Source organism: Lodderomyces elongisporus, chromosome 7 (genome assembly GCF_030384665.1).
Source record: "Lodderomyces elongisporus chromosome 7, complete sequence".
NCBI lineage: Eukaryota > Fungi > Ascomycota > Pichiomycetes > Serinales > Debaryomycetaceae > Lodderomyces > Lodderomyces elongisporus.
The window spans coordinates 539,621-557,899 of NC_083679.1; the positions used below are offsets into that span (position 1 = coordinate 539,621).

Consider the following 18,279-nt stretch of genomic DNA (forward strand, 5'->3'; position numbering starts at 1 on the left):
AACCAGTGACACAACCAGTAACTCAACCAGTGACACAACCAGTAACTCAACTAGTAACTCAACCAGTGACACAACCAGTAACTCAACTAGTAACTCAACCAGTGACACAACCAGTAACTCAACTAGTAACTCAACCAGTGACACAACCAGTAACTCAACTAGTAACTCAACCAGTAACACAACTAGTAACTCAACCAGTAACTCAACCAGTGACTCAACCAGTAACACAACCAGTAACACAACCAGTGACACAACCAGTGACACAACCAGTGACACAACCAGGAATAACACCAGAAACATTTTTGACAAGTTTAAATGGCATAGTTTGAGTTTGGTCGACGTCGGATAGCACACACTATAATAAATATGTTGGATATAATAAATATGATAAATATGATAAATATTAGTGGTGCTATTCCAACACGAGCAAACAATGATTTTGATGCAACATTAACAGACCCCGGAAGCAGATTCCACAAGCTTTTCTTCTGCACCATCTGAAACAACTTGCACGGTGACTTATACAACTCAACCTGTGATTATATGATCCCGCTGTGCCTTGTTGATACCCCTAGTGCATATGCGTCCTCGACATTTTTCGTCCCCCGTACAAGATCATACGACAAAGGCGCCATTTTGTCGCAGGATCTGCCAAGTTCAGAATAAATGTGTGAGTCAGCAGCTACACTAGTGCAATGTTGTGGTAGGCTATGGGAAACGGTAGCAGAGGTCAGTGGGCTCCCCTGCTTTGGGATCATGGTTGGGTTTGTGATATAGTCATCCGTGAAGCAGCAACAGAGGTAACATCAGAAATAGCATCAGTGACAGTATCGGTGGTAGCTTTAGACAGAGAAGGGAATTTCTAAGGACCATATCAAGCAACTCTGGGCGGGACGAGATCACCTTATTGAAGGCTTCTTCTGTGACCTGCAGTATGGGGACCCTCTTATAAAGTGTAATGAAGTCGCCCTCAGAATGGCTCTTAGTTCCCAGTTTAGTGCTATTCATGTAATGGATGTCTGCAAAGTTAACTGCAGCTCAGATCTATTGGCACAATTCACCGCAGTATGAATCGACGGGAGTCTTAAACTTGTCAAAGTGGAAGAAATTGATGTTTTTCTGGTTAATATTGTTTTTATTTTTAGTTTGTGTTGTGTTTTTCGTGTTTTGTGTTTCTTTTGTGATATCGATATCACACTAGTTCAAATGGTTGAGGTAACGACGGTTGTTGTTGTTGTTGTAGTTGTTGTTGTTGTTGTAGTAGTTGTTGTTGTTGTAATAGTAGTTGTTGTTGTTGTTGTAGTTGTTGTTGTAATAGTAGTTGTTGTTGTAATAGTTGTTGTTGTTGTTGTAATAGTTGTTGTTGTTGTAATAGTAGTTGTTGTTGTAATAGTTGTTGTTGTTGTTGTTGTTGTTGTTGTTGTTGTTGTAATAGTTGTTGTTGTTGTAATAGTTGTTGTTGTTGTAATAGTTGTTGTTGTTGTAATAGTTGTTGTAGTTGTTGTAGTTGTTGTTGTTGTTGTTGTTGTTGTTGTTGTTGTTGTTGTTGTTGTTGTTGTTGTTGTTGTTGTTGTTGTTGTTGTTGTTGTTGTTGTTGTTGTTGTTCTTCTTCTTTTAGCAGCAGTTGTTGTTGTTGTTGTTGTTGTTGTTGTTGTTCTTTTAGCAGCAGTTGTTGTTGTTGATCATCACTTTCAGCCAAAACAACTTTTTCTATTAACTCCTTCTTTTCTGCCCGTTTCTTTAGCCATGCAAACGGTTTGAACAGAGTCGTTTTGCTCTTCTTGAACCATGAAAACGGTTTAAACAGAGTCTTTCTGCTCTTCTTGAGCCGTGCAAACAATTTGAACAGTGGTATCCTACTCTTTTTAGGCTCCTTTAATTGATTCATACAGGAATCGTTTTCCTCTGGAATCCTAATATCCACAGAAACAAAATCGCAGTCCTCTGAGTTTTGGTTATTCCAATTGGTTCTTTCAACTGAGCTCACAGCATCTGACAAGGGGGCTGATACCAGTAAGACAGATGTATACGGTATATCCGCGTTTCCATCTATGGTTTCAATAGCAACATGAAATGGAAATGCGCTTGGAACGTCATAGGGCGAGCTAGACTCTAATTCTGGTATAACAGATGTATACGGTACATCCGCGTTTCCATCTATGGTTTCAATAGCAACATGATATGGAGCCTCTCTCGGAATGATTTCATCATCATACACCGAGCTAGACTCAAATTCTGATAAGGCAGATGTACATGGTACATCCGCGTTTCCATCTGTGGTTTTAATAGCAACATGATATGGAGCCTCTCTCGGAATGATTTCATCATCATACACCGAGCTAGACTCAAATTCTGATAAGGCAGATGTACATGGTACATCCGCGTTTCCATCTGTGGTTTTAATAGCAACATGATATGGAGCCTCTCTCGGAATGATTTCATCATCATACACCGAGCTAGACTCAAATTCTGATAAGGCAGATGTACATGGTACATCCGCGTTTCCATCTGTGGTTTCAATAGCAACATGATATGGAGCCTCTCTCGGAATGATTTCATCATCATACACCGAGCTAGACTCAAATTCTGATAAGGCAGATGTACATGGTACATCCACGTTTCCATCTGTGGTTTCATTAGCAACATGAAATTGAAGTTGGCTTGGACTGTCATAGGGCGAGGTGAAGCTGTTATTGGATGCCTCCTCTACTTGGGAAGCACTCCTCAGGATTGTTACTGTGTCAGATTCCGTAATTATATCCTCCCTCCTTGTCTGGCGACTCTCGGAGGAAAAATCAATTCCAATATTTACTGGACCTCTAAGTTTATCATAGATCAAACTTGACTCTGCATTTTGCAAAACAACTGATTCTGACGCAACTGATACTTCTGTGCCATCCAGCATATCCATAAAATCATCGGGAAAAACACGTGGATCCTCCGCAATGCGTACAAAGATCGACTTTGGTGGAGAGAAATGCGGAGGGCTGTTCTTTGGTGGCTGCTTTGCATTCTCAGCTTCTAAAGCGCGCCTTCTAATTAATGGTATTCCCGTTGATGGCTCTGTGTAATCCAGCTTATTCTGAAAAATCTCGCCATAAGTTTCAGTTCCAGCTTTTCTTAGATACCTGGAGTCCCTATAGACTGAGCTGGGTTCTAAGATTGGTGAGCCTGATGACTCCCCTGGAAGTAAAAACCGAACCTTGGGTTTGGCGGGTTCGGAATCCTTTGCAAAGACATTTTGAAAACAGTTATTGAAAAAGGGCATTGTTAATTTTTAAATTGTAGTCTTCCTCGATTATTGATGATAAAATCTGGTTAAGGTTATCGAGTAAGGCTTGGTTGTATGTTTAATTCTGGTAAAAGAAAGAAGAAAAAGGAAAAGAAGAAGAAGAAAAGGGTAAAAGAAGGTTTGAGGTCACAAGGGTTTTGTTTGTGGATATTTATACTTCACCAGGTAGCCCTCCAGTCACGCCTTGTGGTTGGGGATTAACAAGTAACTTGTGTTATGCCATATACATTTTGGTTGCAAAACCCGCGAAGAAGTGAGGGGAACAGAAGGGCGAGGAAGTCCCTTCTGGTAGCTCAGCAGTGCGTGTGCAATTGTATGCGCTACCAAACGCGTCATATCAAAAAAACCAAATGGGTGCTGCCAATAGTGTGTGGCTGTATCAGATAGCGGACGACCAGAGTGGATAAATTGTATGTTTGGATGCATGTTGGCTCAACACAATCTACAACCTTATACATCCTGCAATGCATTCTATCTCCACAAACAATTCTCGACTCATTGCAAGTTTGACGGCAATGAGTCGAGAATTGTTTTTGCGTGTTGATTATTCCAGCAAGTCTGGTGCGAATTTACAGGGAAACATTTTTCTACTGAAGTTTGAGGAAAACTGTGGGCTCAGCTACTCCCTCCCCTTCTCCCCGCCCCATACATTTACATCATATAGGCCGGGTTCCAGGTTGAACCCTACGTTGGATCCTATATCAGTTCTAGAACATAGGGGGAATCGTGCTCCTATCAATGCTGCTGCCCACTGTAGTGGTTTTTGTAAAGTTTTATGTAAAGTTTTTTGTAAAGTATACACGCACCCGCGCGTCCATCTTATGTGTATCTAACCTGTACCTTACCTGTATCCTACCTGTCTCCTACATGTGTCTTACGTGTATCCTACGTGTATCCTACGTGTTTCTTACGTGTATCCTACGTGTATCCTACGTGTATCTAAGGTTGACTCGTTCACAGCAGCTCACGTGCGCGCACACATACACATACTCCAACCCGAGATACTCCAGTTTACAATGACAGCGATTGCGCGAAATATACAGAACGTTCAATTTGAGAAATAATTTGTAGGCTGAGTGCGAAATAGAAAAATGGTTCAATTACAAATAGCAGAGTGCATACAAAAACAGAAAGGTGTGTTAATATTAAAAAAAAAGTGCAAAGATTAATAGCAGGAACAGCAACACCATCAGCAACACCATCAGCAACACAACCAGCAACACAACCAGTGACTCAACCAGTAACTCAACCAGTGACACAACCAGTAACTCAACTAGTAACTCAACCAGTAACTCAACTAGTAACACAACCAGTAACTCAACTAGTAACACAACCAGTAACTCAACCAGTAACACAACCAGTAACTCAACCAGTGACACAACCAGTAACTCAACCAGTGACACAACCAGTAACTCAACTAGTAACTCAACCAGTGACACAACCAGTAACTCAACTAGTAACTCAACCAGTGACACAACCAGTGACACAACCAGTAACTCAACTAGTAACTCAACCAGTGACACAACCAGTAACTCAACTAGTAACTCAACCAGTGACACAACCAGTGACACAACCAGTAACTCAACTAGTAACTCAACCAGTGACACAACCAGTAACTCAACTAGTAACTCAACCAGTAACTCAACCAGTGACACAACCAGTAACACAACCAGTGACACAACCAGGAATAACACCAGAAACATTTTTGACAAGTTTAAATGGCATAGTTTGAGTTTGGTCGACGTCGGATAGCACACACTATAATAAATATGTTGGATATAATAAATATGATAAATATGATAAATATTAGTGGTGCTATTCCAACACGAGCAAACAATGATTTTGATGCAACATTAACAGACCCCGGAAGCAGATTCCACAAGCTTTTCTTCTGCACCATCTGAAACAACTTGCACGGTGACTTATACAACTCAACCTGTGATTATATGATCCCGCTGTGCCTTGTTGATACCCCTAGTGCATATGCGTCCTCGACATTTTTCGTCCCCCGTACAAGATCATACGACAAAGGCGCCATTTTGTCGCAGGATCTGCCAAGTTCAGAATAAATGTGTGAGTCAGCAGCTACACTAGTGCAATGTTGTGGTAGGCTATGGGAAACGGTAGCAGAGGTCAGTGGGCTCCCCTGCTTTGGGATCATGGTTGGGTTTGTGATATAGTCATCCGTGAAGCAGCAACAGAGGTAACATCAGAAATAGCATCAGTGACAGTATCGGTGGTAGCTTTAGACAGAGAAGGGAATTTCTAAGGACCATATCAAGCAACTCTGGGCGGGACGAGATCACCTTATTGAAGGCTTCTTCTGTGACCTGCAGTATGGGGACCCTCTTATAAAGTGTAATGAAGTCGCCCTCAGAATGGCTCTTAGTTCCCAGTTTAGTGCTATTCATGTAATGGATGTCTGCAAAGTTAACTGCAGCTCAGATCTATTGGCACAATTCACCGCAGTATGAATCGACGGGAGTCTTAAACTTGTCAAAGTGGAAGAAATTGATGTTTTTCTGGTTAATATTGTTTTTATTTTTAGTTTGTGTTGTGTTTTTCGTGTTTTGTGTTTCTTTTGTGATATCGATATCACACTAGTTCAAATGGTTGAGGTAACGACGGTTGTTGTTGTTGTTGTAGTTGTTGTTGTTGTTGTAGTAGTTGTTGTTGTTGTAATAGTAGTTGTTGTTGTTGTTGTAGTTGTTGTTGTAATAGTAGTTGTTGTTGTAATAGTTGTTGTTGTTGTTGTAATAGTTGTTGTTGTTGTTGTAATAGTTGTTGTTGTTGTAATAGTAGTTGTTGTTGTAATAGTTGTTGTTGTTGTTGTTGTTGTAATAGTTGTTGTTGTTGTAATAGTTGTTGTTGTTGTAATAGTTGTTGTTGTTGTAATAGTTGTTGTAGTTGTTGTAGTTGTTGTTGTTGTTGTTGTTGTTGTTGTTGTTGTTGTTGTTGTTGTTGTTGTTGTTGTTGTTGTTGTTGTTGTTGTTGTTGTTGTTGTTGTTGTAATAGTAGTTGTTGTTGTTGTTGTAGTTGTTGTTGTAATAGTTGTTGTTGTTGTTGTAATAGTTGTTGTTGTTGTAATAGTTGTTGTAGTTGTTGTAGTTGTTGTTGTTGTTGTTGTTGTTGTTGTTGTTGTTGTTGTTGTTGTTGTTGTTGTTGTTGTTGTTGTTGTTGTTGTTGTAATAGTAGTTGTTGTTGTAATAGTTGTTGTTGTTGTTGTAATAGTTGTTGTTGTTGTAATAGTAGTTGTTGTTGTTGTTGTTCTTTTAGCAGCAGTTGTTGTTGTTGATCATCACTTTCAGCCAAAACAACTTTTTCTATTAACTCCTTCTTTTCTGCCCGTTTCTTTAGCCATGCAAACGGTTTGAACAGAGTCGTTTTGCTCTTCTTGAACCATGAAAACGGTTTAAACAGAGTCTTTCTGCTCTTCTTGAGCCGTGCAAACAATTTGAACAGTGGTATCCTACTCTTTTTAGGCTCCTTTAATTGATTCATACAGGAATCGTTTTCCTCTGGAATCCTAATATCCACAGAAACAAAATCGCAGTCCTCTGAGTTTTGGTTATTCCAATTGGTTCTTTCAACTGAGCTCACAGCATCTGACAAGGGGGCTGATACCAGTAAGACAGATGTATACGGTATATCCGCGTTTCCATCTATGGTTTCAATAGCAACATGAAATGGAAATGCGCTTGGAACGTCATAGGGCGAGCTAGACTCTAATTCTGGTATAACAGATGTATACGGTACATCCGCGTTTCCATCTATGGTTTCAATAGCAACATGATATGGAGCCTCTCTCGGAATGATTTCATCATCATACACCGAGCTAGACTCAAATTCTGATAAGGCAGATGTACATGGTACATCCGCGTTTCCATCTGTGGTTTTAATAGCAACATGATATGGAGTCTCTCTCGGAATGATTTCATCATCATACACCGAGCTAGACTCAAATTCTGATAAGGCAGATGTACATGGTACATCCGCGTTTCCATCTGTGGTTTTAATAGCAACATGATATGGAGCCTCTCTCGGAATGATTTCATCATCATACACCGAGCTAGACTCAAATTCTGATAAGGCAGATGTACATGGTACATCCGCGTTTCCATCTGTGGTTTTAATAGCAACATGATATGGAGCCTCTCTCGGAATGATTTCATCATCATACACCGAGCTAGACTCAAATTCTGATAAGGCAGATGTACATGGTACATCCGCGTTTCCATCTGTGGTTTCATTAGCAACATGAAATTGAAGTTGGCTTGGACTGTCATAGGGCGAGGTGAAGCTGTTATTGGATGCCTCCTCTACTTGTGAAGCACTCCTCAGGATTGTTACTGTGTCAGATTCCGTAATTATATCCTCCCTCCTTGTCTGGCGACTCTCGGAGGAAAAATCAATTCCAATATTTACTGGACCTCTAAGTTTATCATAGATCAAACTTGACTCTGCATTTTGCAAAACAACTGATTCTGACGCAACTGATACTTCTGTGCCATCCAGCATATCCATAAAATCATCGGGAAAAACACGTGGATCCTCCGCAATGCGTACAAAGATCGACTTTGGTGGAGAGAAATGCGGAGGGCTGTTCTTTGGTGGCTGCTTTGCATTCTCAGCTTCTAAAGCGCGCCTTCTAATTAATGGTATTCCCGTTGATGGCTCTGTGTAATCCAGCTTATTCTGAAAAATCTCGCCATAAGTTTCAGTTCCAGCTTTTCTTAGATACCTGGAGTCCCTATAGACTGAGCTGGGTTCTAAGATTGGTGAGCCTGATGACTCCCCTGGAAGTAAAAACCGAACCTTGGGTTTGGCGGGTTCGGAATCCTTTGCAAAGACATTTTGAAAACAGTTATTGAAAAAGGGCATTGTTAATTTTTAAATTGTAGTCTTCCTCGATTATTGATGATAAAATCTGGTTAAGGTTATCGAGTAAGGCTTGGTTGTATGTTTAATTCTGGTAAAAGAAAGAAGAAAAAGGAAAAGAAGAAGAAGAAAAGGGTAAAAGAAGGTTTGAGGTCACAAGGGTTTTGTTTGTGGATATTTATACTTCACCAGGTAGCCCTCCAGTCACGCCTTGTGGTTGGGGATTAACAAGTAACTTGTGTTATGCCATATACATTTTGGTTGCAAAACCCGCGAAGAAGTGAGGGGAACAGAAGGGCGAGGAAGTCCCTTCTGGTAGCTCAGCAGTGCGTGTGCAATTGTATGCGCTACCAAACGCGTCATATCAAAAAAACCAAATGGGTGCTGCCAATAGTGTGTGGCTGTATCAGATAGCGGACGACCAGAGTGGATAAATTGTATGTTTGGATGCATGTTGGCTCAACACAATCTACAACCTTATACATCCTGCAATGCATTCTATCTCCACAAACAATTCTCGACTCATTGCAAGTTTGACGGCAATGAGTCGAGAATTGTTTTTGCGTGTTGATTATTCCAGCAAGTCTGGTGCGAATTTACAGGGAAACATTTTTCTACTGAAGTTTGAGGAAAACTGTGGGCTCAGCTACTCCCTCCCCTTCTCCCCGCCCCATACATTTACATCATATAGGCCGGGTTCCAGGTTGAACCCTACGTTGGATCCTATATCAGTTCTAGAACATAGGGGGAATCGTGCTCCTATCAATGCTGCTGCCCACTGTAGTGGTTTTTGTAAAGTTTTATGTAAAGTTTTTTGTAAAGTATACACGCACCCGCGCGTCCATCTTATGTGTATCTAACCTGTACCTTACCTGTATCCTACCTGTCTCCTACATGTGTCTTACGTGTATCCTACGTGTATCCTACGTGTTTCTTACGTGTATCCTACGTGTATCCTACGTGTATCTAAGGTTGACTCGTTCACAGCAGCTCACGTGCGCGCACACATACACATACTCCAACCCGAGATACTCCAGTTTACAATGACAGCGATTGCGCGAAATATACAGAACGTTCAATTTGAGAAATAATTTGTAGGCTGAGTGCGAAATAGAAAAATGGTTCAATTACAAATAGCAGAGTGCATACAAAAACAGAAAGGTGTGTTAATATTAAAAAAAAAGTGCAAAGATTAATAGCAGGAACAGCAACACCATCAGCAACACCATCAGCAACACAACCAGCAACACAACCAGCAACACAACCAGTGACTCAACCAGTAACTCAACCAGTAACTCAACCAGTGACACAACCAGTAACTCAACTAGTAACTCAACCAGTGACACAACCAGTAACTCAACTAGTAACTCAACCAGTGACACAACCAGTAACTCAACCAGTGACACAACCAGTAACTCAACTAGTAACTCAACCAGTGACACAACCAGTAACACAACCAGTGACACAACCAGTGACACAACTAGTAACTCAACTAGTAACTCAACCAGTGACACAACCAGTGACACAACCAGTAACTCAACTAGTAACTCAACCAGTAACACAACTAGTAACTCAACCAGTAACTCAACCAGTGACTCAACCAGTAACACAACCAGTAACACAACCAGTGACACAACCAGTGACACAACCAGGAATAACACCAGAAACATTTTTGACAAGTTTAAATGGCATAGTTTGAGTTTGGTCGACGTCGGATAGCACACACTATAATAAATATGTTGGATATAATAAATATGATAAATATGATAAATATTAGTGGTGCTATTCCAACACGAGCAAACAATGATTTTGATGCAACATTAACAGACCCCGGAAGCAGATTCCACAAGCTTTTCTTCTGCACCATCTGAAACAACTTGCACGGTGACTTATACAACTCAACCTGTGATTATATGATCCCGCTGTGCCTTGTTGATACCCCTAGTGCATATGCGTCCTCGACATTTTTCGTCCCCCGTACAAGATCATACGACAAAGGCGCCATTTTGTCGCAGGATCTGCCAAGTTCAGAATAAATGTGTGAGTCAGCAGCTACACTAGTGCAATGTTGTGGTAGGCTATGGGAAACGGTAGCAGAGGTCAGTGGGCTCCCCTGCTTTGGGATCATGGTTGGGTTTGTGATATAGTCATCCGTGAAGCAGCAACAGAGGTAACATCAGAAATAGCATCAGTGACAGTATCGGTGGTAGCTTTAGACAGAGAAGGGAATTTCTAAGGACCATATCAAGCAACTCTGGGCGGGACGAGATCACCTTATTGAAGGCTTCTTCTGTGACCTGCAGTATGGGGACCCTCTTATAAAGTGTAATGAAGTCGCCCTCAGAATGGCTCTTAGTTCCCAGTTTAGTGCTATTCATGTAATGGATGTCTGCAAAGTTAACTGCAGCTCAGATCTATTGGCACAATTCACCGCAGTATGAATCGACGGGAGTCTTAAACTTGTCAAAGTGGAAGAAATTGATGTTTTTCTGGTTAATATTGTTTTTATTTTTAGTTTGTGTTGTGTTTTTCGTGTTTTGTGTTTCTTTTGTGATATCGATATCACACTAGTTCAAATGGTTGAGGTAGCGACGGTTGTTGTTGTTGTTGTAGTTGTTGTTGTTGTTGTAGTAGTTGTTGTTGTAGTAGTTGTTGTTGTTGTAATAGTAGTTGTTGTTGTTGTTGTAGTTGTTGTTGTAATAGTTGTTGTTGTTGTAATAGTTGTTGTTGTTGTTGTTGTTGTAATAGTTGTTGTTGTTGTAATAGTAGTTGTTGTTGTAATAGTTGTTGTTGTTGTTGTTGTTGTTGTTGTTGTAATAGTTGTTGTTGTTGTAATAGTTGTTGTTGTTGTAATAGTTGTTGTTGTTGTTGTAGTTGTTGTTGTTGTTGTTGTTGTTGTTGTTGTTGTTGTTGTTGTTGTTGTTGTTGTTGTTGTTGTTGTTGTTGTTCTTCTTTTAGCAGCAGTTGTTGTTGTTGTTGTTGTTGTTGTTGTTGTTCTTTTAGCAGCAGTTGTTGTTGTTGATCATCACTTTCAGCCAAAACAACTTTTTCTATTAACTCCTTCTTTTCTGCCCGTTTCTTTAGCCATGCAAACGGTTTGAACAGAGTCGTTTTGCTCTTCTTGAACCATGAAAACGGTTTAAACAGAGTCTTTCTGCTCTTCTTGAGCCGTGCAAACAATTTGAACAGTGGTATCCTACTCTTTTTAGGCTCCTTTAATTGATTCATACAGGAATCGTTTTCCTCTGGAATCCTAATATCCACAGAAACAAAATCGCAGTCCTCTGAGTTTTGGTTATTCCAATTGGTTCTTTCAACTGAGCTCACAGCATCTGACAAGGGGGCTGATACCAGTAAGACAGATGTATACGGTATATCCGCGTTTCCATCTATGGTTTCAATAGCAACATGAAATGGAAATGCGCTTGGAACGTCATAGGGCGAGCTAGACTCTAATTCTGGTATAACAGATGTATACGGTACATCCGCGTTTCCATCTATGGTTTCAATAGCAACATGATATGGAGCCTCTCTCGGAATGATTTCATCATCATACACCGAGCTAGACTCAAATTCTGATAAGGCAGATGTACATGGTACATCCGCGTTTCCATCTGTGGTTTTAATAGCAACATGATATGGAGCCTCTCTCGGAATGATTTCATCATCATACACCGAGCTAGACTCAAATTCTGATAAGGCAGATGTACATGGTACATCCGCGTTTCCATCTGTGGTTTTAATAGCAACATGATATGGAGCCTCTCTCGGAATGATTTCATCATCATACACCGAGCTAGACTCAAATTCTGATAAGGCAGATGTACATGGTACATCCGCGTTTCCATCTGTGGTTTTAATAGCAACATGATATGGAGCCTCTCTCGGAATGATTTCATCATCATACACCGAGCTAGACTCAAATTCTGATAAGGCAGATGTACATGGTACATCCGCGTTTCCATCTGTGGTTTCATTAGCAACATGAAATTGAAGTTGGCTTGGACTGTCATAGGGCGAGGTGAAGCTGTTATTGGATGCCTCCTCTACTTGTGAAGCACTCCTCAGGATTGTTACTGTGTCAGATTCCGTAATTATATCCTCCCTCCTTGTCTGGCGACTCTCGGAGGAAAAATCAATTCCAATATTTACTGGACCTCTAAGTTTATCATAGATCAAACTTGACTCTGCATTTTGCAAAACAACTGATTCTGACGCAACTGATACTTCTGTGCCATCCAGCATATCCATAAAATCATCGGGAAAAACACGTGGATCCTCCGCAATGCGTACAAAGATCGACTTTGGTGGAGAGAAATGCGGAGGGCTGTTCTTTGGTGGCTGCTTTGCATTCTCAGCTTCTAAAGCGCGCCTTCTAATTAATGGTATTCCCGTTGATGGCTCTGTGTAATCCAGCTTATTCTGAAAAATCTCGCCATAAGTTTCAGTTCCAGCTTTTCTTAGATACCTGGAGTCCCTATAGACTGAGCTGGGTTCTAAGATTGGTGAGCCTGATGACTCCCCTGGAAGTAAAAACCGAACCTTGGGTTTGGCGGGTTCGGAATCCTTTGCAAAGACATTTTGAAAACAGTTATTGAAAAAGGGCATTGTTAATTTTTAAATTGTAGTCTTCCTCGATTATTGATGATAAAATCTGGTTAAGGTTATCGAGTAAGGCTTGGTTGTATGTTTAATTCTGGTAAAAGAAAGAAGAAAAAGGAAAAGAAGAAGAAGAAAAGGGTAAAAGAAGGTTTGAGGTCACAAGGGTTTTGTTTGTGGATATTTATACTTCACCAGGTAGCCCTCCAGTCACGCCTTGTGGTTGGGGATTAACAAGTAACTTGTGTTATGCCATATACATTTTGGTTGCAAAACCCGCGAAGAAGTGAGGGGAACAGAAGGGCGAGGAAGTCCCTTCTGGTAGCTCAGCAGTGCGTGTGCAATTGTATGCGCTACCAAACGCGTCATATCAAAAAAACCAAATGGGTGCTGCCAATAGTGTGTGGCTGTATCAGATAGCGGACGACCAGAGTGGATAAATTGTATGTTTGGATGCATGTTGGCTCAACACAATCTACAACCTTATACATCCTGCAATGCATTCTATCTCCACAAACAATTCTCGACTCATTGCAAGTTTGACGGCAATGAGTCGAGAATTGTTTTTGCGTGTTGATTATTCCAGCAAGTCTGGTGCGAATTTACAGGGAAACATTTTTCTACTGAAGTTTGAGGAAAACTGTGGGCTCAGCTACTCCCTCCCCTTCTCCCCGCCCCATACATTTACATCATATAGGCCGGGTTCCAGGTTGAACCCTACGTTGGATCCTATATCAGTTCTAGAACATAGGGGGAATCGTGCTCCTATCAATGCTGCTGCCCACTGTAGTGGTTTTTGTAAAGTTTTATGTAAAGTTTTTTGTAAAGTATACACGCACCCGCGCGTCCATCTTATGTGTATCTAACCTGTACCTTACCTGTATCCTACCTGTCTCCTACATGTGTCTTACGTGTATCCTACGTGTATCCTACGTGTTTCTTACGTGTATCCTACGTGTATCCTACGTGTATCTAAGGTTGACTCGTTCACAGCAGCTCACGTGCGCGCACACATACACATACTCCAACCCGAGATACTCCAGTTTACAATGACAGCGATTGCGCGAAATATACAGAACGTTCAATTTGAGAAATAATTTGTAGGCTGAGTGCGAAATAGAAAAATGGTTCAATTACAAATAGCAGAGTGCATACAAAAACAGAAAGGTGTGTTAATATTAAAAAAAAAGTGCAAAGATTAATAGCAGGAACAGCAACACCATCAGCAACACCATCAGCAACACAACCAGCAACACAACCAGCAACACAACCAGTGACTCAACCAGTAACTCAACCAGTAACTCAACCAGTGACACAACCAGTAACTCAACTAGTAACTCAACCAGTGACACAACCAGTAACTCAACTAGTAACTCAACCAGTGACACAACCAGTAACTCAACCAGTGACACAACCAGTAACTCAACTAGTAACTCAACCAGTGACACAACCAGTAACACAACCAGTGACACAACCAGTGACACAACTAGTAACTCAACTAGTAACTCAACCAGTGACACAACCAGTGACACAACCAGTAACTCAACTAGTAACTCAACCAGTAACACAACTAGTAACTCAACCAGTAACTCAACCAGTAACTCAACCAGTGACTCAACCAGTAACACAACCAGTAACACAACCAGTGACACAACCAGTGACACAACCAGGAATAACACCAGAAACATTTTTGACAAGTTTAAATGGCATAGTTTGAGTTTGGTCGACGTCGGATAGCACACACTATAATAAATATGTTGGATATAATAAATATGATAAATATGATAAATATTAGTGGTGCTATTCCAACACGAGCAAACAATGATTTTGATGCAACATTAACAGACCCCGGAAGCAGATTCCACAAGCTTTTCTTCTGCACCATCTGAAACAACTTGCACGGTGACTTATACAACTCAACCTGTGATTATATGATCCCGCTGTGCCTTGTTGATACCCCTAGTGCATATGCGTCCTCGACATTTTTCGTCCCCCGTACAAGATCATACGACAAAGGCGCCATTTTGTCGCAGGATCTGCCAAGTTCAGAATAAATGTGTGAGTCAGCAGCTACACTAGTGCAATGTTGTGGTAGGCTATGGGAAACGGTAGCAGAGGTCAGTGGGCTCCCCTGCTTTGGGATCATGGTTGGGTTTGTGATATAGTCATCCGTGAAGCAGCAACAGAGGTAACATCAGAAATAGCATCAGTGACAGTATCGGTGGTAGCTTTAGACAGAGAAGGGAATTTCTAAGGACCATATCAAGCAACTCTGGGCGGGACGAGATCACCTTATTGAAGGCTTCTTCTGTGACCTGCAGTATGGGGACCCTCTTATAAAGTGTAATGAAGTCGCCCTCAGAATGGCTCTTAGTTCCCAGTTTAGTGCTATTCATGTAATGGATGTCTGCAAAGTTAACTGCAGCTCAGATCTATTGGCACAATTCACCGCAGTATGAATCGACGGGAGTCTTAAACTTGTCAAAGTGGAAGAAATTGATGTTTTTCTGGTTAATATTGTTTTTATTTTTAGTTTGTGTTGTGTTTTTCGTGTTTTGTGTTTCTTTTGTGATATCGATATCACACTAGTTCAAATGGTTGAGGTAGCGACGGTTGTTGTTGTTGTTGTAGTTGTTGTTGTTGTTGTAGTAGTTGTTGTTGTAGTAGTTGTTGTTGTTGTAATAGTAGTTGTTGTTGTTGTTGTAGTTGTTGTTGTAATAGTTGTTGTTGTTGTAATAGTTGTTGTTGTTGTTGTTGTTGTAATAGTTGTTGTTGTTGTAATAGTAGTTGTTGTTGTAATAGTTGTTGTTGTTGTTGTTGTTGTTGTTGTTGTAATAGTTGTTGTTGTTGTAATAGTTGTTGTTGTTGTAATAGTTGTTGTTGTTGTTGTAGTTGTTGTTGTTGTTGTTGTTGTTGTTGTTGTTGTTGTTGTTGTTGTTGTTGTTGTTGTTGTTGTTGTTGTTGTTGTTCTTCTTTTAGCAGCAGTTGTTGTTGTTGTTGTTGTTGTTGTTGTTGTTCTTTTAGCAGCAGTTGTTGTTGTTGATCATCACTTTCAGCCAAAACAACTTTTTCTATTAACTCCTTCTTTTCTGCCCGTTTCTTTAGCCATGCAAACGGTTTGAACAGAGTCGTTTTGCTCTTCTTGAACCATGAAAACGGTTTAAACAGAGTCTTTCTGCTCTTCTTGAGCCGTGCAAACAATTTGAACAGTGGTATCCTACTCTTTTTAGGCTCCTTTAATTGATTCATACAGGAATCGTTTTCCTCTGGAATCCTAATATCCACAGAAACAAAATCGCAGTCCTCTGAGTTTTGGTTATTCCAATTGGTTCTTTCAACTGAGCTCACAGCATCTGACAAGGGGGCTGATACCAGTAAGACAGATGTATACGGTATATCCGCGTTTCCATCTATGGTTTCAATAGCAACATGAAATGGAAATGCGCTTGGAACGTCATAGGGCGAGCTAGACTCTAATTCTGGTATAACAGATGTATACGGTACATCCGCGTTTCCATCTATGGTTTCAATAGCAACATGATATGGAGCCTCTCTCGGAATGATTTCATCATCATACACCGAGCTAGACTCAAATTCTGATAAGGCAGATGTACATGGTACATCCGCGTTTCCATCTGTGGTTTTAATAGCAACATGATATGGAGCCTCTCTCGGAATGATTTCATCATCATACACCGAGCTAGACTCAAATTCTGATAAGGCAGATGTACATGGTACATCCGCGTTTCCATCTGTGGTTTTAATAGCAACATGATATGGAGCCTCTCTCGGAATGATTTCATCATCATACACCGAGCTAGACTCAAATTCTGATAAGGCAGATGTACATGGTACATCCGCGTTTCCATCTGTGGTTTTAATAGCAACATGATATGGAGCCTCTCTCGGAATGATTTCATCATCATACACCGAGCTAGACTCAAATTCTGATAAGGCAGATGTACATGGTACATCCGCGTTTCCATCTATGGTTTCATTAGCAACATGAAATTGAAGTTGGCTTGGACTGTCATAGGGCGAGGTGAAGCTGTTATTGGATGCCTCCTCTACTTGTGAAGCACTCCTCAGGATTGTTACTGTGTCAGATTCCGTAATTATATCCTCCCTCCTTGTCTGGCGACTCTCGGAGGAAAAATCAATTCCAATATTTACTGGACCTCTAAGTTTATCATAGATCAAACTTGACTCTGCATTTTGCAAAACAACTGATTCTGACGCAACTGATACTTCTGTGCCATCCAGCATATCCATAAAATCATCGGGAAAAACACGTGGATCCTCCGCAATGCGTACAAAGATCGACTTTGGTGGAGAGAAATGCGGAGGGCTGTTCTTTGGTGGCTGCTTTGCATTCTCAGCTTCTAAAGCGCGCCTTCTAATTAATGGTATTCCCGTTGATGGCTCTGTGTAATCCAGCTTATTCTGAAAAATCTCGCCATAAGTTTCAGTTCCAGCTTTTCTTAGATACCTGGAGTCCCTATAGACTGAGCTGGGTTCTAAGATTGGTGAGCCTGATGACTCCCCTGGAAGTAAAAACCGAACCTTGGGTTTGGCGGGTTCGGAATCCTTTGCAAAGACATTTTGAAAACAGTTATTGAAAAAGGGCATTGTTAATTTTTAAATTGTAGTCTTCCTCGATTATTGATGATAAAATCTGGTTAAGGTTATCGAGTAAGGCTTGGTTGTATGTTTAATTCTGGTAAAAGAAAGAAGAAAAAGGAAAAGAAGAAGAAGAAAAGGGTAAAAGAAGGTTTGAGGTCACAAGGGTTTTGTTTGTGGATATTTATACTTCACCAGGTAGCCCTCCAGTCACGCCTTGTGGTTGGGGATTAACAAGTAACTTGTGTTATGCCATATACATTTTGGTTGCAAAACCCGCGAAGAAGTGAGGGGAACAGAAGGGCGAGGAAGTCCCTTCTGGTAGCTCAGCAGTGCGTGTGCAATTGTATGCGCTACCAAACGCGTCATATCAAAAAAACCAAATGGGTGCTGCCAATAGTGTGTGGCTGTATCAGATAGCGGACGACCAGAGTGGATAAATTGTATGTTTGGATGCATGTTGGCTCAACACAATCTACAACCTTATACATCCTGCAATGCATTCTATCTCCACAAACAATTCTCGACTCATTGCAAGTTTGACGGCAATGAGTCGAGAATTGTTTTTGCGTGTTGATTATTCCAGCAAGTCTGGTGCGAATTTACAGGGAAACATTTTTCTACTGAAGTTTGAGGAAAACTGTGGGCTCAGCTACTCCCTCCCCTTCTCCCCGCCCCATACATTTACATCATATAGGCCGGGTTCCAGGTTGAACCCTACGTTGGATCCTATATCAGTTCTAGAACATAGGGGGAATCGTGCTCCTATCAATGCTGCTGCCCACTGTAGTGGTTTTTGTAAAGTTTTATGTAAAGTTTTTTGTAAAGTATACACGCACCCGCGCGTCCATCTTATGTGTATCTAACCTGTACCTTACCTGTATCCTACC

At 40.9% G+C, this 18,279-nt stretch overlaps 4 protein-coding genes across 4 annotated transcripts; all 4 read right to left on the bottom strand. All coding sequences in view use genetic code 12, as the record gives it.

Annotated features, from left to right (window-relative positions):
• Positions 1-1,192: 1,192 nt before the first annotated feature.
• Positions 1,193-3,750, bottom strand: PVL30_005134 (uncharacterized protein; the record flags this gene model as incomplete). The annotated part of the gene is made up of 2 exons (XM_061119658.1): positions 1,193-3,226; positions 3,742-3,750. 2 exons carry the CDS (start codon positions 3,748-3,750, stop codon positions 1,193-1,195), a joined length of 2,043 nt encoding a protein of 680 aa, XP_060975641.1.
• A 1,484-nt stretch (positions 3,751-5,234) lies between these two features.
• Positions 5,235-8,173, bottom strand: PVL30_005135 (uncharacterized protein; the record flags this gene model as incomplete). The annotated part of the gene is made up of 2 exons (XM_061119659.1): positions 5,235-5,377; positions 6,595-8,173. 2 exons carry the CDS (start codon positions 8,171-8,173, stop codon positions 5,235-5,237), a joined length of 1,722 nt encoding a protein of 573 aa, XP_060975642.1.
• A 2,559-nt stretch (positions 8,174-10,732) lies between these two features.
• PVL30_005136 (uncharacterized protein) lies at positions 10,733-13,260 on the bottom strand (the record flags this gene model as incomplete). The annotated part of the gene is made up of 2 exons (XM_061119660.1): positions 10,733-12,736; positions 13,252-13,260. The coding sequence occupies 2 exons, from the start codon at positions 13,258-13,260 to the stop codon at positions 10,733-10,735; spliced, it is 2,013 nt and encodes a 670-aa protein (XP_060975643.1).
• Positions 13,261-15,349: 2,089 nt separating this feature from the next.
• On the bottom strand, positions 15,350-17,880 carry PVL30_005137 (uncharacterized protein; the record flags this gene model as incomplete). The annotated part of the gene is made up of 2 exons (XM_061119661.1): positions 15,350-17,356; positions 17,872-17,880. 2 exons carry the CDS (start codon positions 17,878-17,880, stop codon positions 15,350-15,352), a joined length of 2,016 nt encoding a protein of 671 aa, XP_060975644.1.
• Positions 17,881-18,279: the final 399 nt, after the last annotated feature.